This window comes from Emydura macquarii, unplaced genomic scaffold, assembly GCF_026122565.2.
Source record: "Emydura macquarii macquarii isolate MOO-44397 ecotype Brisbane River unplaced genomic scaffold, CSIRO-AGI_Emac_v2 contig_2681, whole genome shotgun sequence".
NCBI lineage: Eukaryota > Metazoa > Chordata > Testudines > Chelidae > Emydura > Emydura macquarii.
In genome coordinates, this window is record NW_027132818.1 from 2,512,290 (window position 1) to 2,536,970 (window position 24,681).

Sequence of the window (24,681 nt, forward strand, 5' to 3'; positions counted from 1 at the left end):
GCTAGAAGTTAAAAATACTTGTTTTTATAGTGAGTTTTAATATGGAATTAGAAACCTGGAAACAAACCCTGATGCCTTTTTAGTTATTTTTCAGAGTAGAACCCCCGCTTTAAAGTAACTCAAAAATGGCTGGCTACTGGACTGTAAATGGGATTAGATGCTTCTATAGTAGTTCTTGGAAGGTAATCTCAGATGAATGTTGCTTTCTTCTGGAGCAGTAAACAACTATCTCTCATTTGACTACAGCTGTGAGGAGACATCCACATAATTCTTTTCTAGCAAATGCAGGGGCGATTGACAGTTGATTTGTTTTTGTCTGTTTCTAAAAGTAATTTGTCTTCATGGATACCTGAATTTTGACATTGTCAGAGAATGCAGAACTCTCTTTACTGATCATCCACAAAGTATAGTGCTGATACTACTTTTATCTACTTCCAAACTAGGCCAGTAGAAGTTTCTGCTTTTATATCTAGTAGCAACTTGATGAAAAGGATAAATTACTGTATAAAGAATCAAAATCTAAAAACTAGGATTTTTAATCCTTCCTTTATTAGGAGCAAAATACTGATAATAGCATGATACTAGATATGAATTTGGAGGTGAGGAGAGATTCCAATAGAAAATTTTATTTTGCTAATCCTTCCTAGTTTGTAAATTGGTATTTTCTTTCTACACTAGCTGCGTTTTGTCTGGCAAACTCACACTGGAACTGTGGATTAATACTGGAAGGGTAGATGGATATTCAGCCAAAAAAGATCTCTTCCTGATAAGCCAGTTCCAATTAATTTAGTTCTTCTGTGCTGTGTGCTGGTAACTCTTATTAAGTATAGGGAGGTGTACAATGAATCCCAAACCTTCCTGATAACAATTGTGTGATTGACCATTGATCTACATTAACTTCAGCTTACAAAATTACATAAATGTCCTTGTGTTGCAAAGGCAAGTAGCTATGCATCTAGGCTCCTCCATCCCATAGCATCTGAGGAAATACTACTCTAACATGGTTTCAGAGCAAAAACAATCATTAATTACTTGTGCCAAGAGGGAAACAAAATATCATAACCCATGTTTGCATCTGTTAGTTCTCTAAGTGTTTAACACCACTTCACAATTCAATTAGATGGTCCCATTTAGGATAGATTTTTGGATTTCTATAATCGTGAACATTTTTGGATAGTTACATTTAATGTCTGCATCTTGTTTCTTTTGTGGGCATTTTAAAATTTTCCTACCAGGCTTGTACCTCTTAGACTGCTACAAGTTTGTTTACTCTGAACCTGTTACAACCCAATCCAGGCCAATCTATAGAAGTATTTTTACTTCTTGAGGCATGCGCAAAAACTATTTTTTTTATTTGTTTGCTCTTGCGGTGTGTTTGTTTAATGGAACTGTGACTCACTTCCTAATACGCACACGTGACCCAAGAGTTCATCCTGAAACTATGCTATTTGTAGGGCCCCACCAAATTCATGGTCAGTTCTAGTCAATTTTACAGCCATAGGATCTGAAAATTGGTCGGTTTCATGATTTCAGCTGTTTTCATCTGAAATTTCAAGGTGTTGTAACCCTGGGGGTCCTGATCCAAAATGGGACTGTGGGGAGTGGAGGGGTCACAACCCTGTTGTGGGGAGAATCAGGATTGCCACCCTCGCTTCTGTGCTTAGCTCTGAAGGCAGCAGGGAGGTGAGTCTGATCTCCCTGTGCTGTTTGGAGTGCCCCAGCTAGGGGCCCCCAATTGGGATGCTTCAAGAAGCATGGGGAAGGGCTAATTTCACAGTCCGGGATGTTTTTCATGGCCATGAAATTGGTAGGGCCCTAACTATGTCCAAATAAGCCACGCAATATGCAGCCTGTCTTCCCTTTCTGTTTCTAGGATTGCTATCCCAAAGAGACGTTTTTGTTTTCGTATCCAGAAACACTGATTTCAGTTGTCATATTTAAAAAAAAAAAAAAAAAAAAAAAAGATCCACAAGCTGCCTGACTGGCTGTCAGAAAAAAGAATAAACAATGAAACATTTCTAAAATATTAATATTTGACTTGTGTAAAGTTCTGATTTCTAGGTGTATTAACTTATTTTCCCTCTTCATTTAGGGAGCACATAAAACAGACAGTAAAACTTCTAGCAAGTATTCGAGCGCTGAACCATGCTGTGACAGTTGCAAATGACCATAATGTGAAAGAGTTAAAGGTTTTAATTGAAGGGAAATAACTTTTAGATGACTCACTCTGAACTTTAAAACCATTCCTGATGTGTAATTTATGTAAATATGTAAAGTTTTCTTAAACTGTAAAGTATTGATCCTTGTTTTAATACAAAGTGCATTCTTACATACATTATCCTTAATAAGTATTGATTTCTTTAAAAAGATAAAAGGAATCCAGGAAGATCATCTTTCCAGCAGTCAGACTTTCCATAAAATCTCTCAACATATTGTTTACAAAAATACTTTGTACCCCATGAAAACTAGTCATCTACTCAGTTAATTGTCCCATCGTTAACTGGAGTGTGTGTAATATATAATGTGTAATACACAGTATGCTTATATTTATATCACCCTGTTACTTTCACACTGGATATAGTGGTCTTCTGCTGTTGAAATAAGCTTTTCAGTTGCTGAAATTTACTTCAATAAACTGACTGCACTATTGATCAAAAGGGCTGGCAAAAGAGTCAAATATATGAGAATCATTTGACCTACATAATAGTAAAGAAGTTTTCAAATAGCACCTGACATTACAAAGCAGCTTTCATTCAGACTGAAATAACTTAACTTTACAACTTGTATTCAGAGTTAATATGGATTTTCCTTCAGACTGTTTCTAAACTCCTCATTAGCATATTTTTTAATGCAAACAGTAGTCTGGTGACTTATACATGTGGTAACTTATGGTTTAAGGTAAATGGCGACACCGCGTGCACCCGTTTCCCTTCACCCCCAAGAAATTACTCACTTTGAAGGGTTAGCATTTCACTCATGGAGCCTGGACCCTCACCCTTTGAACAATTCCGCTAAATCTACTATTTGTGTTCTATAATTTATAATAGCTTTGATTTAGATGTGAAATATATTTGCTCATACATGGGTATTTCTGGAGGTGTAAATGCCAAACAAAGGTAACAAATTTTTATATCCTGTGAGCCTATTTAAATCTCACAGTGAATAGTTAAACAAATTCAAATTCAACACTTCCTGTCAAGTAAGATAATTTTTTTTAAATGGGCTAGCTTGCAAAACAAAATTGCCTTTTAGGTATTAGAGCTATTTTTTGTCAGAACACTAGTGAAATCTTGGAGTCCCAGGAACACTAACTAACTTGCAGTCATTGTCTTGGTCAAGCTATTTCCAGGTGTGCCCTATGTTAGCTGGGAATTGTAGCAATAAATTGGCATACTGAGTACCATTAGAATCATTGTATTTTATGCTCATGTCATGTGGTATAAATGAGGATATTAAAAATGTACAATTTGTAACATGCACACATCATTTGGAAACCAAACAACTGTTTTCTGAACTTCGGCTGATGGAGCACGTTCAGAGTATCTGCTTTTTAAGAATCCTTTCAATAAACTTGTCTGTCATGGAACTCTCTCAGTGAAATCTGTGAAGCTTATTTTGTTTGTTCCTTGGGAGAGAGGTAAAGGAAGAAATCTGCATGGTTGTTGACTAATTCTTTAAACAAATAATGAAAGAAAAACCTGAATTGCAAGAAGGATTTTGAAATGTATCAAAGCAATATTGTCTTAAGATGGAATCTCATTAGATTTTTTTCCCCCTACGGTAAGCAGTTAGACTTTTAATATGTGGATAAGAGATTGAAAAGAGAACTTGAACTGCTACAGGAAACGGTGACAATTTAGTAGATGGTATTTTTTTTTGGTCTACCTCAATTACAGAAGGGCATGAATAATAGAGCATGCAAACATTTCAAAAGGGGGGGCGGGGGAGAGGCTTCCTTCAATATTCTCAAGGCATTCACTTATTTTTCAGGAAACATCCCAGTTGTCAGACTGAACTCTAAACATTTGAAAGCATGAGGATTGTTGTTAGAAGGATCAAAATCCACCTTTTATAGTGAGATTCTGGTTGCAATCTTTGCTATGGAGAGGCTATACCTCTTAGTTACACATACCTGCTGAGCTGCAGCAAGAACCCTATACATGCAGTTCCAAAGTTGAGAGTTTTGACTAAAGCATTTGTTGCTAGCTAAAAGCTACATCCCTGAATATTCAGTGGTACTGTATTTGCTATTGGGTGTAAATAGCTAACATAGAAAACATGCATGACTTTTATTAAAATCCTGTGAAACTGAGTGCCTTGTGTTGTAGAAAAGAATCACACTGCTACATTTTAGAGTTGGATCGGGTGCAGCTTTAATTGTGACACACACAATCACATAACCATAGCTATGGGGAATACTATAGCCATAGGGAAAACCCAGGTGGCTATAGGGAAGTCAAGCAGCATGTCTGGATGCTGGGCAAATGTATTTCACCTGGCTACCAGATACAAAAGACTTATATAGGGGTTGCTTAGGTTCATTTACATGTTGATCGTATAGTGGAATTTGATTAACAGTTTATACTTAACAGGAAAGACAATCGCAATGCACAGTGGGGCACACCAGATGCCCTCACAGGAACGCCCAATGAGTCACTTGATTATACAATCAGGTTTTCAGGGACCCTGGCTAACACCCGAAGATGGGTGGTGACACAATACTTGTTCAAATGCTAATTTGTATGGAGTAAGTCTCTATGGGGCCAGTAAGACAAAGGGGGGCAGGTACTGGTACTTATCAAAACAGTTGAAGTCTGTTCAGACTTCAATAAGGCTTAAGGCTCATAACAGAGACTTGCCTCTTGGGTGTGGTTCAGAGACCTCTTGTGGGATTTTAACATCTTTATCCTAATTTCAGTTGAGGCATTCTGTTAATGATTTAGCCTGGGGCTTCTACTTCAGTTTCAGGCTACAACTTCAGGCCAGGCCTTCTATGACCAGTTTCAGACCAGGCATTCTATTAATCAATTTTATGATTAATTCTTTGATTCCACACTTGGAATACAATTTTAATCAAAAGAGTTCAGAGACCTTACCAGTCTAAGTGTGTATTGTTTCAGAATATATTAGGATAAAATTAAGTACTCAATCAGCTTCAGTAAAGGTAGAGCTCTTGTCCCCAGGAGCAAAACTTTCTGGATAATTGAACTGTTGGCTTTAATGGGCATGATATGAATGTTTTCCAATTTTCCATGGCCAGAACAATGGCTCCAATCTAATACATTATCTAAAAAATTCAAATACCTTCACTGTAGGCTAGAATGTACTTGGCAGGGGTATTATGGGGAAAACTAGACAATTATTTGATCTATGGCCTCCATGTATATAAACAAAAACAACCAAAACCAAACAAACCTAAACTGACAGAAGAAGTAAGGAATCGTTTTCATCCTCTCTGCACAAGTACTATGGCAGAGAATGATTTGGAGGACCCTTCGGAGGGAATGGATCAGGAGGAGACCCATTTGATCAGAAGGCAAGGGATGCATTGTCCTAGGGGCGGGGGTTCCACGACCACCATTCCCAAGAGGAAGAGAAGGTGATGGTGGTCAGGGACTCCCTCCCTCCTAAGGGAGACGGAGTCATCCATCTGCCGTCCAGACCGGGAAACTAGAGAACTGTGCTGCTTGCCTGGAGCTAGGATTAGGGATGTGACGAAGAGACTGCCAAAACTTATCAAGTCCTCGGACCGCTACCCCTTCCTACTTCTCCACGTGGGCACCAGTGACACTGCCAAGAATGATCTTGAGCGGATAACTGCGGACTATGTGGCTCTGGGAAAAGAGATAAAGGAGTTTTGAAGCGCAAGTGGTGGTCTCATCCATCCTCCCTGTTCAGGGAAAAGGCCCAGGTAGGGACCGTCGCATTGCGGAAGTAAATGTGTGGTTACACAGGTGGTGTCGAAGAGAGGGCTTTGGATTCTTCGATCATGGAATGTTGTTCCAGGAAGAAGGATTACTAGGAAGAGACGGGATTCACATAACGAAGACAGTGAAGAGTATCTTTGCAGACAGGCTGGCTAACCTAATGAGGAGGGCTTTAAACTAGGTTCGACGGGGGACGGAGACCTAAGCCCGAAGGTAAGTGGGAGAGAGGGTCGCCACAAGGAAGCAGAAGGAGGAGGGTGCAGCAGGGGAGGCCTCCCGATTCATACTGTGAAACTAAGCCAATCGGCTACTTATCTCAAGTGCCTGTACACAAATGCAAGAAGCCTGGGAAACAAGCAGAAGGAACTGGAAGTCCTGGCACAGTCAAGAAACTACGACATGATTGGAATAACTGAGACTTGGTGGAGTAACTCTCACGATTGGAGCACTGTCATGGATGGGTATAAACTATTCAGGAAGGACAGGCAGGGGTAAAGGCGTGGAAGAGTTGCACTGTATGTAAGAGAGCACTATAATTGCTCTGAGCTCCAGTATGAAACTGGAGATAAGTCAGTTGAGTGTCTCTGGGTTAAGCTTAGAAGCAAGAACAATAAAGGTGATGTCGTGGTGGCTGTCTGTTATAGACCACCAGACCAGGAGGATGAGGTAGATGAGGCTTTCTTTACTCAACCAGGGAAAGTTTCCAGTTCACAGGACCTGGTTCTCATGGGGGACTTCAATCACCCTGACATCTGCTGGAAGAGCAATACAGCAGAGCACAAACAATCCAGGAAGTTTTTGGAGAGTGTCGCAGACAATTTCCTGGTGCAAGTGCAAGCAACCAACTAGGGGCCATGCTTCTCTTCACCTGCTGCTCACAAACAGGGAAGATTTGGTAGGGGAAGTAGAAGTGGGTGGCAACCTAGGCAGCAGTGACCATGAGATGGTCGAGTTCAGGATCCTGACAAAAGGAAGAAAGGAGAACAGCAGGATACGGACCCTGGACTTCAGAAAAGCGGACTTTGACTCCCTCAGGGAACTGATGGGCAGGATTCCCTGGGAGGCTAATATGAGGGGGAAAGGAATCCAAGAGAGCTGGCTGTATTTTAAAGAGACCTTATTGAGGGCACAGGAGCAAACCATCCCGATGTGCAGAAAGAATAGCAAATATGGTAGGCATCCAGCTTGGCTTAACAAAGAAGTCTTTGGTGAACTTAAACACAAAAAAGAAGCTTACAAGAAGTGGAAGCTTGGTCAGATGACTAGAGAGGATTATAAAAACACTGCTCAAACATGCAGGAATGAAATCAGGAAGGCCAAAGCACAATTGGAGTTGCAGCTAGCAAAGGACTTGAAAGGGAACAAGAAGGGTTTCTACAGGCATGTTGCCAACAAGAGGAAGATTAGGGAAAGTGTGGGCCCCTTAGAGAATGAGGGAGGCAACCTAGTGACAGAGGATATGGAGAAAGCTGAGGTATTCAATGCCTTTTTTTTGCCTCTGTCTTCACAGACAGGATCAGCTCCCAGACTACTGTACTGGGTGGCAAAGAATGGGAAGGAGGCGAACATCCCGCAGTGCTGAAGGAACAGGTCCAAGACTATTTAGAAGGATTGGACATACACAAGTCCATGGGGCCGGATGCAATGCACCCGAGGGTGCTGAGGGAATTGGCTGAGGTGATTTCAGAGCCATTGGCTATTATCTTTGAAAGCTCGTGGCAACAGGGGGGAGGTCCCTGAGGACTGGAAAAAAGCAAATATAGTGCCCATCTTCAAAAAAGGGAGGAAAGAGGATCCAGGGAACTACAGACCGGTCAGCCTCACTTCAATCCCTGGCAAAATCATGGAGCAAGTCCTTAAGAAATCCATTTTAAGGCACTTGGAAGAGAGGAAGGTGATCAGGAACAGTCAACACGGATTCACCCAGGGAAAGTCATGCCTGACCAACCTGATTGCTTTCTGTGATGAGGTGACTGGTTCTGTGGATGTAGGGAAGGCTGTGTGATATACCTTGACTTTAGCAAAGCTTTTGATACTCTCTCAGTATTCTTATTAGCAAGTTAAAGAAGTATGGGTTGGATGAATGGACTATAAAATGGATAGAGAACTGGCTAGAGTAGTTATCAATGGCTCAATGTCTAGCTGGCAACCGGTCACAAGCGGAGTGCCCCAGGGGTTGGTCCTGGGGCCGGTTTTGTTCAACATCTTCATTAATGATCTGGAGGATGGGGTAGATTGCACCCTCAGCAAGTTTGCGGATGACACTAAGCTGGGGGGAGTGGTAGATACCCTGCAAGGTAGGGATAGGATACAGAAGGACCTAAACAAACTGGAGGATTGGGCCAAAAGAAATCTAATGAGGTTCAACAAAGATAAGTGCAGAGTCCTCCACTTAGGAAGGAAGAATCCCATGCACAGCTATAGACTGGGGACCGACGAGCTGGGCAGCAGCTCTGCAGAAAAGGACTTTGGGGTAACAGTGGATAAAAAGCTGGATATGAGTCAGCAGTGTGCCCTGGTTGTCAAGAAGACTAATAGCATATTGGGCTGCATTAGGAGGGGCATTGCCAGCAGGTCGCGGGAAGTGATTATTCCCCTCTATTTGGCATTGGTGAGGCCTCATTTAGAGTATTGTGTCCAGTTTTGGGCCCCCCACTACAAAAAGAATGTAGACAAGTTGGAGAGAGTCCAGCGGAGGTCAACAAAAATGATTAGGGGGCTGGAGCACAGGACTTATGAGGAGAGGCTAAGGGAACTGGGCTTATTTAGTCTGCAAAAGAGAAGAATGAGGGGGGATTTGATAGCAGCCTTTAACTACCTGAAAGGGGGTTCCAGGGAGGATGGGGCTAGGCTGTTCTCGGTGGTGGCAGATGACAGAACAAGGAGCAATGGTCTCAAGTTGCAGTTGGGGTCTAGGTTGGACATTAGGAAAAAGTTTTTCACTAGGAGGGTGGTGAAGCACTGGAATGGGTTACCTAGGGAGGTGGTGGAATCTCCATCTTTAGAGGTTTTTATGCTGAGGCTTGACAAATCCCTGGCTCTGATGATATAGCTGAGGTTAGTCCTGCTTTGAGCAGGGTGTTGGACTAGATGACCTCCTGAGGTCCCTTCCAACTCTAATATTCTATGAGCCATTGCAGATGCACTGCTCTGTCTTGTGAAGGAGGAGGCAAGAAATGCAGTAGAACCCCACCAGTGGTCTGACTGATATTTCTAATAGAAAACAAGATCTGTAGGAACAGCGGATTCTATTATGCCCCATGCCCTTTGAAGCTGTACTGTGTCTTGGCCTTGCTATGCTACCCAACTATGTCCCCCTCCACAATGTATAAATGTTGCAGAGGGGAATTTTGACTGCGATGGGTCTCTCACAATGTTCTTTGCACTTAGCTTTCCCTGAGGAGAGACATGCTTCACAGAGCTACTGTCCTCCCAAACTTTTACCTTCTGGTCCTCTTCACCCCCTTCCCCCCCACCCGAGCTAAGTTTCTATTGAGGGTGTGGCTGCTTTTCCCCTTCTCTCTACTCACTTGCTCTCCTCTGTACCAAAGAGCAGCAGGAGGTTATGTGCTCCTTAGAAATTAAAAATGCAGACTTGCAGTTGATGACATTATTAATCAAATTGAACTTTTTCAAGACAACTTTATTAGAAAGCTGCTGCTACTTACAAAGCTACGCATTATGGCATCTTATATTAATTTGGGTTGTCAGGTCTGTAAAGATATTAAAAGAATGACTTGTTTTGGTACTACGCACACACCTGCTTTTTCTCATTACAGTACAGTGATTTTTTTTCTTTATAGGTTGTCAGATTATAAAATTGCTTTTTATCAATATGAATTTATTAGTTTTCCTCAAAGCAACACTATTTAACAATATGGTTAACTGTTGTTGATTTACATCTTTAATGAACATCAGTTTGTAAGGGCATGCTACAAGAGAAATGGAAAAGGTAATTCTAACTTTCATTTCTTAAAAAGATGTATGTAGGAGTGAAATATTTGAAGTGCTGCGGGGGGGGGGGGTGTTAGTAATTCAATAGGACATCTCCCCCCCCAGCTCCAAGTCATTACTGATCTAATAGCCCAGTAGGGGGTACTGCATTTCCACTGCTGTTATTCTGCTGAATTTAAAATGGAGGCTCTAATACCTGTGGTCACTAGAGACCCCATAAAACTTATCAGAAGGGTGGTAAAGGTCCTGGGAGATCTGATAGGGCACTCTCCATTTTGACTATTTGATATTGTATTACCATAGCACAAAGTCACCCCAGCCAGGATTACATACTTTTTAGCTCAGTGGGGTCCAAACACACAAGATGTGGATGTGGTCCCTGCCCTGAAGAGTTTACAATTGAGGGAGCTTGAGCCTCAAACACTTAGGCATGTAATTATTTCCAAGCCCTTTGAGTTTAATGGGACTACTTATGTAAAAATACTCCTGTGTAACTATTTGGAGGAGCAGGGCTTGAGACAAGTGATAAATGATGGGAGGGGACACAATAAACTTGTAATTTATAGCTGTAATTTATTTATTTTTTAAATAAAGTGCACACCAACCTTCCCTAGCGAAGTATCACATCACTGATGGATCTTGAGAAAGACAGGCCTTAAAGGACATTGTAAATGTGGTTGGGGCCTGATCCAAAGCCCACTGACATTGTTTTTCCATTGACTTCAGTGTGCTTTGAAGCCAGGCCCTGGGAGGCCACTCTGGACATGACGGCTTCACCCCGTTGGGGGTCAGTAGACAAACTTTCCATCACCTGTGAGCAGCGTTGCCAAATCCAATCTTCAGTAACTTTAACGGTGACTGAGATACCATGAGATCTTCACAAAATAATACACATGGGGTACCTCATCTTTGCCTTCTGGGCCCTGAGCCTGTAGAGTGCAGCTATGTCACCTTTCAAGCTTTTCTCAGCAACCAGCAGGACCAGCAAGTGGGTGGTTTTTTTAAGAAAGGCAGACTCTACATGCCAGGATTCCAGGAGCTGGGGCTTTAAAATTGGGAGCACTGTCAACATTGCAGGAGGCTCCCCTTGGTCGAGCCAGTTCCTGTAGGCCCTGCAGGCTGGATCCCCTAACCCAGGGCTGGGCTAATATGGTCTAGCGGTACCATCCACTCCCACCCACCTGGGGGCTGAGCCGGCCGTTTTGGGGGGAAGGAGGGGGTGGCTCCTGGCACAACCAAGGGCACGTCTCTCATTGTGGACATAAAATTACTCATGTTCCCACCCCCTCCGTGCACCCCCTTGAGTGTCCCAGACGCGAGCACTGGGAGGGGGGACACTGTACCCCCCAGGACGCGGGGAAGCCGCACTGGCGCCTGGAAGGGGGCCCCACATCTTGACTGACCAGCCAGTGAGTGTGTAAGATGGGGAGGGGGGATAATAGGCGCCTCTGCAAGACAAATCCCCAAACTGCGAGACTCCGGGGCCCCTATAAATAGGGACACCTGGTCTCCCTCTTCCCCGCAGGGAGCTTGGGGGCCGAGGGAGTGGCGCGAGGCCCCATCTAGCGCACAAACCTCCGCGCACAGGACCGGCCGCTGCACGCTACCGGCCGGACGGTTGCGCTGCTCACATAGCGCGCGCGCCTTCCACTCCCCCTCTCCCCCCGCCCACTTCCGGCCTGGGCGGGGCGGCGCAATGCGGAAGAGCGGGTCGGGCCAGACCGGAAGTGAGGCTGTCGCCGTCGCCCGGCAGCAGCAGCAGCAGCAGCAGCAGCAGCGGGAGGAGGCGGCGGCGGTGCCGGAGCGGGGCCAGGACGCAGGTAAGCGGGGCGGGCGCTGTGGGGGAGGCTGCGCGTCTCAGCCGCGGGTGCGACGGTCCCAGCGCGGGGCTGAGAGAACTGGCGGCGCAAGATGGAGGCTCCTTGAGCAACGGCGACACCCACACGGCCGGTCGGTCTGTCTGGGGAGGGAGATGTTTGGGTCCGTCCCCGGGGGAGGGACAGGGCCGTTTGTCTCCCCTCTCTCGCGTTTGTCTGTCCGAGCCTTGAGTGAGGCTCTGGGTCTGTCCCTGCCCAGTGTGAGCGGTTCGCAGGGCGGCAGCTCCGGAGGGCGCCGGGCACGGGGTGGCCTCGCGTCTCCTCCCTCCCCGCGGCGGCTCTGCGCTCGGGCTGCCGCTGCTGCCCGGCCTCCCATCTGGACATGGCAGGGTGCTCTGCGCCCGCTGCCTCTCCCGGCCCCCCTGTGAGGAGACAAGTAAATCCTGGAGCCTTCCTACAGACGGGAATGGAGAGGAGAGGGAGGGAATGAAGAGGCCTCAGGGACCACTGCTAGGATAAAAGGTGACCCATCTGCTTAAAAAGGCCTTACCCGTGCTACTAACGACACCTTAGCTTGCTAAACTAGATCGTTCTTTATTTAACTTGCTATTTCCTGTTCCTTTTTGTTTTTGTGTGATTAACATCAGCCTAATGAGTTCACTTTTGCTTATGGTCTGCTTTTAGCCAATCTCATCTTCTGTTTTCTAGTCAATTTAAGTAGCACAGTGCTGTAATGATTTGAGTCATAGTAGATAAGTGCAGGGAAGATTTAAATCCAAATTAACAAACAACAAAACATGCGTCCATTAAAACAACAGTAGTACCAAAACCATTTCTGTTACTACTAGGTTTTGTCAAAATAAACAGCTTTTGGTCTTAAATTACTGACTCTGTCCCTTTGGTCAGAGTCACTAATAGAGTCAAAAATGGAACCTGTCTTTGTGCCCAGTTCCCTGCTTTCATTATTAAGTAGTTGTCATTCTTTGCTCAGTGTGGTTTATGTTTAAGTCAGTGACTGGGTGACAGTCTTGCCACCCTCTCATCCAAGAAATCATAGTCTGTTAAATAAATGTTTGCAAAAGGGCTTTTGTTAACTTGATGAAATTTGCAAATAAGCTCTTTTTTAAAGTTGATTATTTAGGTGCTTGTGTTCTAAAACCAACTCATGGTAATGCTTGTCTATAAATATCCCTTGTATGCATTTTTCTGAGCAAACTGAGCTCTAGCCTAAATCATTCAGCCCTTCTGTGGATTCTGTCTTCCTAGTGATATTTCATGTCTTCACCCCTCTTCTTCCGATTAGATATTCTCTTAAAATAACCGAGAGAGGGTAGGAGTTGGGACTGCTTTGCTTTGGAGGTACAGGAAGCTTTCACCAACATGGTCTTGTATTGGACAGGGCTGCCTCTGATAAAGGAAAAATGGCTTTCAGCAAAGGATATCGTGTCTATCACAAACTGGATCCACCGCCATTCAGTGTGATAGTGGAAACCAGAAACAAGGAAGAGTGCCTCATGTTTGAGTCTGGAGCTGTGGCTGTCCTTTGTAAGTCAATATGTTTTGTTATGTACAATCTGAAAAGTTAACTCACGTGAAAATGCACTCTATTACGTATATTTAGTTTTGCTCAACTCACAGAGGATGACTTGTATCACTTAGTTTGTTCTTTTCCCAGTATTAGATTATTTTTCATACAGTAACTAGTGTTCTGTTCAGTCTAGTTTTAAATGAGTAAAATGACAAGGTTTTTCTACTTGCTTAACAGAGAATTCCTCAGGTTAAATGACCTTTCTGTCAGTTTGTATTTCCTGACATTTACCCTAAATTTTTCCTCTATTAATTTAATCCCGTTACCCCTAGTTATATTCTCCTCTTCCTTTGTGAATACATGATATGAAATTATTTTTCCAACCAGTCCACTGTATATCCTCACAAAAATCCCATATTTCTCATCTCTGTTTATCTTCTGAATTTGTTTTCTCTGATCGCTTATGTTTCTTAATCTTCTTAATTTCTTAATCTTCAGTTTTGTTTGTCTTGTTCTCTAAAATAAAATATTATCCGTTTCCATTCCTGAAGCCTGTTAAGAAATCACGAAAGTGCATATATGTAGTACATCTCATATTACTAGTAAGAAAAAAATGTGAAGGAAGGTATTTTTACGTGAGTCACTTTTATAAATATTCAGTGGAGACTGAATAATTACACTGATCATTTTATACTGTTTTTGAATAATTTTAATCTCTCTCTCACATATGGCATCTTCAGAGCAACATTCTCTAGATGCAATTGTAGGTCCATAGGCAGTTTCAAGGCCTTCTCTGTGACATTGTGGATATCATCCAATTCACCTTTGAATCCATGTTTGGGGCATTGCATTATGATGTGTTCGATGGTTTGGATGCGCTCACTGCAGTGGCACAAATGGGTGTCTGATTTTTTTTTTTCCCCACTTGTGCATCAAATAGCTGCATCTTCCTGGTTTGTTTGGATGCAGTTCAGTATAGTCCACAGTCTGTGAGGCAAGTTGAAACTAGGAGGGCAGCTTGTTGGATCACAAATAATGTGCTTGTTTGGAAGAGCAGATGAGGTTCAGATGCTTTGCCATTCCCTGACTTGATCTAGAGACATGATGTGGTCATGTGTCTTTGTGATTTCAGTCATTATTGAGGTATGTTATCCAGAACCTGGTGGATGGAAGTTCTGGCTAGTCTTTGGTGTGTTTAAGTTCCGATGCTGAGGCTATATCTCAATGGATAACTGAAGGTTTGATTTGCATGATCTGATTCAGCTGCCTATCTACAAGTTGGATATAGCAGCTTCTTATTCATTCTGGTGCACAGTACTCTGTAACTGAGTACACCAGGGCCAAGACCAATGTTCATGGCATGTGGGCAGTTGATCCTCAGCTTGTTCCTGCTAACTTCTGAGTAATGTTGAATGGGAGTCTTCACTTTAGAGGCTATTTTTTTGAGGTGGTTGTGAAAGGTCAGTGTATGGTCAAAAATGACACTGAAGTATGTTTGCTTTAGGTCATAATACGCAGTTTCAACCCAAAACTCAACAGTTGGTGTTTTGTGAGATGCTGTTGTCAAGATGTAAAGTAGAGACTACCTATTTGCTCAGATTTGGTCTCAGCTGCCACTTTTGGAAGTACTCCTCCATGATCTTAAGGTCAGATGTAAGGGTCGTTCAGCACACACAAACTTCTGTGCCGTTATTTCAGGCACATTGAAGAGTGTCTGAGCAAGTACAGAGCCTTGTGGTAGCCCATTCAAAGTATGCGACTTGCTGGTTTCACCTCTGACGTATAGGCTCATCCTTCGGCCGCTAAGCATGGTGTTTAGCAGCCTGAGAGTCTGCACAAGGAATCACTTTAGACAACTTCAGTAGCAGACCATCCTTCCGGACTGTGTCATGTGCTGCTGACAGATTGATGAAAGTAGTATCGATCTTGAGTTTTTGTTGGAATCTATCTTTGGTGTTTTTAGTGAGGGCTAGGACCTGGACATAGCAACTTCTGTGCGGTTGAAAACCAGCTTGCTCTATCGGTAGGCTAGTGTCCACAGTGGGCCTGATTTGATTTAGAATCAGACGCTCCATCACCTTGTAGGTGGTGGCCAAGAGGGAGATTGTTCTGTAACTAGAAGGGTAATCAGCAAGTTTTCCAGGCTTTAGAAGTGCAATTATCTTAGTTTCTCTCCATGTGCAGGGGGATTTCACCAGTCTCTAGAATGCTGGTGAAAAGCTGCATCATCCACTTTCTTGCCAGTGGGCTCAGGAGAGAGACCATCTTTTCCTGCTGCTTTTCTCAATTTTTTGGCTGTATCGATCTCATTATTGTCAATAGTCCAGACAATTGGGACACAGGAGTAGAGGTACATTCCTGCATCTACTCCTGGTTCTGTCTTAAACCTTTCAGAATGTTCAAAGTCCAGGGTTGTGTGCATGACTCAGGTTCTCTCCATTCTTGTCCAAATCTTTCTCCAGATGGTAGAAAGTCCTCCTTTGGTCATTGCAGGCAACTGAAGAGTGGAGATGGCCTCCCAGTCACTCCCTTTACTGATTCAATGCAGAGGTGCAGGGAGGAAAGTCACCTTCCTGACCAGTCAACTGATGCTCTCTACAAGGCATAAACATTTCATGAGAACTTTTTTTTAAACATTGAACTTTATAAATTTTTGTTTACTAAATCGGATATAATTATATAGCAGCCTCCTACTAAACTCTGAACATGTGAGCTGTAGAGCTGCTGACATTACTGCTAGTTCTCTTAGAGCAGTGGTTTTCAACCTGAGGTCTGCAGACTCCAGGGATCTCCAGACTACATCTAAGATTTCCGGAGGGGTCCACACCTCCATTTAAATTTTTTTAGGGGTTTGCAAACGCAAAAAGGTTGAAAACCACTGTGTTAGAGGACCTTAGAGAGAGCATGCTTGTGGGCTCCCTACAGAGCAATACAGAAGAGTAATAATGGTAATGAATGACTAGAAAGTGAAACTGACTAGACACATAGGACTGTTAAATGCTCAAAGGAAATATGTTTCATCTAATCTTTCAGTGATAATATCTTTATGTATTACTTGTAACAAAGTTAAGATAAATACTTTAGACAATTGACTATTGAACTACTTTCCTTTTAAGACTGACCAGTTGTGTAACAATAACTGTTTTGGACCATTCCCATTACCCCTCTTACCTTCTCTTTTTTTCCTTCTCTTGTGTTTATTCAAATGTGTTGTCTTAAATCACACATTCAGTGCAGGTATGTTACAAATATATTGATTTCAATTACAAGAAGTGTAAAGTACATTCAGTACAAATCAGTGCAAAAGTACAATCAATGCAGATGTACAATCAGTGCAAATATATTGATTTCAGTTACAAGTTAAGTGCTCACTTTATATTTATTACAAGTATTTGCACTGTAAAAAAAAGTGTTTTAATACACCTCATACAAGTACTGTAGTGCAGTCTTTTTTGTGAAAGTGTAATTTACAAATGTAGAATTATCATTTTTTTTACATAACAGCACTCAAAAACAAAACAATGTGAAACTTTAGAGCCTACAAGTCAAAACATGAAGGGGCATACGAATGTTTTGCATATTTGTCAAGTAAATACCTTGCAGTGCCAGCTACAACAATGCCATGTGAACACCTGTTCTCACTTTCATGTGATGTAAATAAGCGGTCAGCATTATTTCCCATAAATGTAAACCAACTTGTTTGTCTTAGACATTGGCTGAATGAGAAGTAGGACTGAGTGAACTTGTATGAGGTGAATTGAAAAATATTTTTGTTTATCTTTTTTGCAGTGCAATTAAGCACAACTAATTTTTTTAATCTAGTTGATTTGTTTTGTGTTCATCGCATACATTAACTGTGATTAATTGATAGTCCTAATTATGAGGAAAAATCCTTTTCTGCAATTTACTCTGCATTGCTGCCTGGTATGAATTCTACAGAAAGTTACTTTGTCTGCAGCACCCAGCAAAAATATAGTGTGTGCTTTCTGTAGTATGAGCTGATGCTGTACTGGATTTAAATGTCAATGTGTTTTTGATTTGGTTACACCTACTAGCCTGTTTCAGCTACACTTTCCATCTGTTTAGGCAGTTTTTCTGCAGACAGTCGTGCAATGAAAGAGACTGTTCTTCTGTTTCCCTTGGTTGGGTTGAGTGTGGAACATCTGGAGGCTTCTGGATTGGGATGAAGAGCTTTTGCTTGTTCCTTCCTTGTGATAGGAGATTTGGAGCAGTAGTGCATTATATAACTTATCCAGAGATGAAGGGAACACAATTGTTGCTATTTATGAAAATCTTAAAAATAATGTACATTTTGAGGAACTGCTGACTTGTACATAAGAAGAAGGCTTCAAAAGAAAGAATATGAAATGGAAGGTTTAGGATTCTAGTTCTTGTGTGTTGTCAGTTCAAGGCCTGATCCTCATGTCCAAGGCTTCAAAAGATTTTGATCCAGCAACCTTAGTGACCATCTCTATCCATGACTAGCCATGACATCTGCACTTTTCTTGGACAAAACTGTTTGCAATGCCCAGGACAAAGAGCTTGAAAGATAAAACATTTAGTCAAGGGGGCTCAACTGGAGAAAGATCTTTTGGAAGGCATCAGATTAATTAATACTTTTCACAGCATGCAGTAAGATGCTGCTTTTCGACAAAGCATTTGTACCACTATCAGGATAATAAGAATGGATGACTTCTAGAAATTTTATTTTCCCAATAGATGTTCTGTTAATCGGGAAGGGAAGAAGAACAGTAAATTCCAATAGGTCTTAAATAACTGGTCATGTAGTTTTAATTTACGAGTGAAGATGCTCAGATATTACTATGTTGCGCATTGTACAAAACATGAAGAAGAAAGATGGAGTTAGTTTTTCTTAAATTGAGACATAATTTCAAATTCTTAGGAAACAAACAAAACTATTAAAATTATTTAATCAGGACAAGTGACCTAATGAAACAATGGTAACTCAAAGAAAATAAGTTCAGATTCAAAACCTATATCTAGCAGCTCTATTAGTCCACATTCATTTTGAAACTGCAATTTAGAGGGATTAAATTATAGATGCAGTCAGAGGAAGAGAAATACTTAACAGTGGATTTTCCCTTCAGACTTAAGTGGAATTATTCAGAAAGAAGAAAAATATTTCTTTAAGGGATTAATTAAATAAGTAATGTAGGTGATGAGTCTATGCACTGCAAAATTATGAATGACATAAAATATATTTTTTCCTGTGATTTTGATAAGTCACTTTAAAGAACTCCTAAATCAATTAATTTACGGACTCTGATGTTGGTCTGCTTCAGAATGGTGCTTTGAGTTAGAATCTTTTGCTTATTTTTTACAAATTTAATTCAAAATTTGGGAATATTTGCTTGAGTAAGATGCTTTGATCCATTTAATCTTTATTCCTGTTTTTCCTGGTTTCTTTATTTAATAAAAAGAGCTTAAAAACAAAAATAAATCAGTAGTAAGTGTGGACTAGCTATCATGTAGCTTTCTCAAATGTGTTCAGTTGAATAAAACACTAATATTTGATAGTAATTACTCTTCCCATCTCTTTCCAGTTATTTGTTTTAAGTTATTCCTTACATATATTTTTGAATTATGGTAATCATAAGCAAAAAACTTGTAAATATCTGGTTGTAGCTTATGCACAATCTATCCTCATATCCCTTTTAAAACTTCTGTGAATGCTTTTCCCTTCACTGTGACCCTGTCTACATTTACCTCCGAGATTCGGCGGCAGTTGACGGGAGTTACACAAGCTGCACAAAAAACTTGCATAACTCCCATCGACTTCTCTGCTTCTCTTCTGCGTGCCGTCTTCACTGCACTGCGCCGACAGGAACTGCATTCCCGTCGACGCAGCACTACGCCACTTGTGAAGGTGGTCTTAGTACATCGATTTCTGGATCAACTGAGTGGGTCTTCACTGACTACTCAGTCAGTCCAGAGAAATAGATCTGACGGCAGCGACTTTGCTGCTGTCAGTGTAGCCGTAGCCTGTATGATGTCTCTACGCCACTGTTTTCTCTAATTTTGTACCATATATGCAATCTGTTTTTTTACTTGTACAAAGCATTTTAAATACAGCCTGTATGAAAGATACTAAAATCCAGGGGGATGGAAAATACATTGAGCTAAGGTTGCATGGCTAAACTCTCAAGTCAGAAAATGACAGTTAAGGTTGCATACTGAACTTCAGTCTTGCCTCTTGTGTCATTATGGTTAGGTTTGGCAAAATATAGTTTTTTCAATAATTTTGACTGATCATACAGATTTTTGTTTGTTTTAAAACATTTTTTCAATTTTTGTCAGTTTAAATGTTCACTGGTGTGCAAAACTGTGTGTGTGGGGGGGGGGGGGAGAATCAGACAAACTATTTAATGACAGTAGCTGTTGAGATTCAAAATATTAAAGCTTTATAACTGTGAAACACAAATTGTCATGTCAGAATATACAAAGTAAATAATATTAAATCAAACAATAAATTCTCAAACAGCATTTTTCTTTTTTTGCCTATCTATAAATTTCGATTATCCTTGGTGGAAATATTTTTTCATGGTTTGTGTATACCATGAAACTGACATTTACCAATAAAAATCAAATTCCTTCCAAGTCTAATTATGGTGCAGTATTCTATGATTCTATGTTAGGTCTAAAATAATGCCATATAAAAGTTTGTTGCTACATCCTTGATACAAATGTGTAGCATCTTTTAGTATTTTCTTATGGTTTTCTCTGTAGATTATGTTTGTCATAATGTTTCAGTGTATCTGTATTTTAAAGAAAAAGGAACTTATATAAAACGTTTAAGGTATAGGTTCTAACTTTATAAATACCCATGTTGATATATACTTTTCAACCAGCCATACTTATTTGCTTAGGTGCAATGCAGGGGATAAGGCATTAATAATAAAAGTAATTTTGGTGGCCTGTATGTTTCATAATCAACCAGACCAAGAAACCAAAATTGCTAAAGAGATGGTTTTTGTTGACTGTGATAATATAATGTAAGATTCATATGGTTGGTTGATGTACATATTCATTTGTCTGGTTGTGGTTTTGTTTTCACTAGAGTGGCACTAATTGAAAGAATTTAAGTTTTCCAGGATAATGAACTGTAAATGTGAAGTGGTATTATTCACACGCACATCTTTTTATGCACTCTTCTCTGATGTATCTTTATTCAGAACTCAATGTTTTTACGGTTTGCAGTATTTGAGTGTAGTTGCTAAGATCTGGAAATACTGACTTTTTTTTATTACTGCATTGAAATCTTTGCTTTTGACTTACTTCTCCTCCCCACAATCTTGAAATGTGTGTGGGCTGTGCTGTCTGTTAAATGTCTCAGAAATGAATAATGGTATCACCACAATGTACTGAACTATGAAAGTGAAACTAAAAATCATGCCTAATTAGTTGAAAAGTGAAGATACAAGCTATGCTCCAAGTTGCCTCAGATCTGTTATTTCACTCTTTTAAGCAAAGCATTAAAGATAACATGCAACTGTATGCCTTAATGAAACTGATCCCGCTCCCATTGAAGAGAAGCAATGTTGCCAATCATCCCCCCCCTCCCACCCTCCCCAAGCCTCAGTACCTTGGGTCACTTAATTATGTAAGAACCTAAGTTGTAATTTAAAAACAAAAGTGTTTCTAGCCCTCATAATTACAAAGACAAACTTGAAAACAAATCGTAAAGGCTCAAAAACTAGAAGATGCACAAAATGAACCCTAAAATTATTAAAGCTCTGTTGGTATTTTATAGTCTTAACACACAATTTTTTAACCTTTTGAGGTGGTAATACTGTGAGTTTTGCCATTTACTTAAACAGGAACAGTACTTGGCCCTAAATGAACTAGGTGCAAGTGTAAGAGTTAGATACACTTTTTATGGCCCCTCAACGTATCTTCAGAAACTGCCACCCACCGTGGCTCCTCGGCATAACCCATACTGTATTGTGATAGCTACCATGAAACTCCATTGGAGAATAGATCCGTCTTATGTGAGGTCAAGTAAGTGATCATTTTATGTGGTTTTTGTTTTGCAGTGCCTTGTATTCCAAAGGCTACAACTTACAAACCATGCTACATAAATATAATGATGCTTACCTGATTTACTACTGACCTCTTTCATCCTCTCCACACCCAACAACTTGCATGGAAATAAGTTGTGTATTTGTAAACTGTAATAGGGTTCTTAGAGGGCTAGGCGGCCTAGTGGTTAGCACATCTGATGTCCAGCCCCTTGTTTCCCATACCAGATGGTTGAAGTGCCTGGTTCCTGATCTTCAGCCAGGAATCTTCTGGCTTCCACTCACATTTGGGCTTCAGCTCTTAAGGAGTGTGGTAAGGGGATCTGAGTCATCCCTCTCCACTGAGTCCCAGCCCAGGACCCTGTCTGAAGCAACACTGGCAGGGTTCTTCCTGCAGCGAGTTGAAGTTTACTGTCCTGAGCTACTTCCTTCTATGTGCCTTCAGTTTGGGGTAGTCCATTCAGTCTGTAGTGGCTCACTTGGTGTAGCACCTCCTTGTGAACCTTTTGCAGTGTCCTGCTGTGGCCTCAGATCTCTCTGGATGAGGTGGGGTGGTGGATGTAAGGTTGGAGGGGACCTAGCTCCCACTGTGTTCTTATAGTCAAATAGCAATGTTCACTCATGTTTGGGTGCTCCCATGTCTCCTCAACAATCTCTCTCGTGGTCACTGTTTCTCCCCAGGCAGCTGTCATGGCTATCTGGCTTGTAGTGAAGCTTCTCTCTTTCTTCACCAGTCAGCCCTGAACTGAGCCAGGTTTTCTCCTTTTCTTCCTCTTCCAGGCCTGGCATTTGCTGATGGTATAACAGGGCTGGGCTAGCTGGGCCCATAGGCTCTCTTTAACCCATTTTCTGCTTGTGTGGGGTTTCTGTGCACATAAGGTCAACTTAGCCTTCTGTTTATGTGGTTCTAGGCAATTTAGATATTTCAGACACACAGTTTAGACCATAAAGACTGTGTGCAAGATGTGACTCTTCATCTCGCTATGTGGGAAACTCAACACAGTTCTTTACGTTTAGTCCAGGTAAAATAAAATGTAGCCCGAACGTTTGTCAGTACAGCTGAAAGGAAATAATTGTTTATTTTTCCAAACACTGAATGAGCAGCGTGTTGTACTGGTGCTTGTGAATGTGGAAGTCAATAAACATTAACAAAAATTGCACAGTTGTTGAGAAAATAGGTTCAGTTACAGATTTTAGTTTAATTGTATAGTTTATTTAAAAAAAAAAACAGTGTCTCATTAACCTAGAGCTTAAAAGTCTTTGTGTTGTGTTTTAACACTGTGACTGACATAAATCCTCTGTAAATTTTAATTGGGACCATAGGATGGGGGGGAAGAAACATCCTAAGTCATTGAATCCAGTCCCCTGCTGTCACAGGCAACCCTATCATATAATACTGTACTTTTTTTTTTTTTTTTTTTTTAAGGAAAGTGAATTGCTGAAATAAAAAGAGATTTCAGATATAGGCTTATAATTAAATAGTTTGCTTCCAGTTAAAACTTCAAAATACCATGACTCATTTATTTAAAAAAGAAACTGACTCAAAATTACTGTATTTTTGTTGATGAGATGTGGTGGCTTTCAGAAAGAGAACATTAGATTTGACTTGGAAGAGGCAAATATTTGGATATAATAAATGACTTTTTTCTGTAGTTATGGGAAGTGAGGCTTGCATCTGTCATTCGATTTTGATTACTGAATGACAAGTGACTATTTCTGTAATGTTTAAAAACAAATGAGCTTGAATCCAATTAAACTGTAATGGCTTAGTAAATTAGAAGTGGATTCTACCTTTCTGATTGATCTCAGATCTCACAGCAGATATTGGAAGTAAGTGATCACTTTGTGGTGCTGTGCGTGTGTACTACAAGACTATATAATATATCTATCTATATATATATATACACACACACACACTCTCTCCCCCACCCCGTTAGTTAGAACTTCAATTATAACTCCCTACATGCACATTGTAGTTTAAAAACTGTCAGTTCCAGTGTTTATGGGTGAAAGTTTCATCTTGGATACTAGTCTCTCTTCAAAAGTGATATATCTTAACCCTCTTTTTAGTAAGTGATATCACTTCCTATGTATTTTTCTGGGTACTTACTTAGCCCTGATCATTGTAATACCTGACCGAATCAGAGTATTTAAAAAATAGAAAAAAGCAAGTGCTTCCACTCCACCTAGATGAGAAGTGGCTTGTTTGGACCATAGGACTGTGCATGTAAAGTTTCTGTATGTGAAGAACTTATTGTGGGAAAGCTAAATCAAAGAGAAGTGTCTTGGTTTAGTCCTGAAAATGATGAGGTCTGTGTCATTCTGTTGCTGGAGTCTTGATCCTGCTCCCGTCAAATTCCTATCTTCTCTACTTTCAAATCTCCAGTTAGTTGATAGTTCAATTGTTCTGGTAGAACATAGCTCTCATTGGGAGGTCATTGTCATGGTAGGAGAGGTGATCTCTCAAGTAGCTATGGTCAATCCTATGGCAGTCTTTGACGATCAAGACAGAATTTTGAATTGGACTTTGTATTCATTAGGGAACCAGCAAAGATGTTGTATTCACAACAACTTTTAACACTGAGCAGGTGCACCTGGACTTTTTCAAGGTTCGTAGCTTCATACCTACAGCAGCAATCAAACTTAGAGGCCATAAATACATGGATTACTGTGACCAGGTCTGTTGCATAGAACAGAGCATGGCTTTCTGGTTAGCTGCAAAACGAGTTGCGGGGGGTATAGTGGTGTTGGTTGTGGGTTTTTGCTACCGTGACTATTTGGGTATCCAATATCATTGTGGAATCCAAAAAGGATCCCAAAGCTGTAAGTCACCTTTAACATTCTACAGAGATATTCCCTTAATTGTGGGGTTGTTATGGAAAAAGCAAGTTCTTGGAAATGTTTCCCTCTTGCTGTCAGCATTACCTTAGTCTTGCCTGGATTTAGCTTTAGCTACCTGCTTTTCATCCAGGTGCTAATTTCCACAAGGCATTGAAAAAAATGAAAGTTGGTTCTGTCTACACGTGGCATAAAGAAGATATAGAGCTGGGTGTTGTCTGCTTGATGCAGGCATTTTAGCCCATGTTGCTTCTTCAGCTCTCCCAATGACTTCATATGGATATTGAATAATGTGAAGCACAGGATGGAGCGTTGGTAAACTTCATAGATGAGGCTTTGTAGGTGAAGGAATATTTACATATAGTGGTCTGGGAGGAAACCTGGACACTTACATTCACTCCTGCAGTGTTTACAAGTGGTCATCAATGGTATCAAAAGCTACGCAGTTACAGCAGCATAAATATAGATGTGCTTCCATTGTATATGGGACAGCAAGAATTGACTTCGCTGTGCTCTGGCCTGAAGTCTGACTAGAAAGGATCCAGCATTCTACAGGTGGTGGTTGTGTTTTTTGATTA

General features: G+C 41.1%; 2 protein-coding genes across 4 annotated transcripts in view; both read left to right on the plus strand.

The window, feature by feature from the left end:
* Positions 1 to 3,591, plus strand: part of PAXBP1 (PAX3 and PAX7 binding protein 1) — a 35,019-nt gene extending 31,428 nt beyond the window's left edge. The window contains exon 18 of the mRNA XM_067565599.1: positions 2,093 to 3,591. Coding sequence (XP_067421700.1) covers positions 2,093 to 2,210 — 118 coding nt within the window. The 3' untranslated portion in view covers positions 2,211 to 3,591. The remainder of the gene's footprint in view (positions 1 to 2,092) is intronic.
* Positions 3,592 to 11,429: 7,838 nt separating this feature from the next.
* SYNJ1 (synaptojanin 1) overlaps positions 11,430 to 24,681 on the plus strand; it is a 107,909-nt gene continuing 94,657 nt past the window's right edge. For all 3 annotated transcript variants that reach the window (XM_067565600.1, XM_067565601.1, XM_067565603.1), the window contains exons 1-2: positions 11,430 to 11,701; positions 13,098 to 13,243. In XM_067565600.1, coding sequence (XP_067421701.1) covers positions 13,120 to 13,243 — 124 coding nt within the window. In that variant the 5' untranslated portion in view covers positions 11,430 to 11,701; positions 13,098 to 13,119. The remainder of the gene's footprint in view (positions 11,702 to 13,097; positions 13,244 to 24,681) is intronic.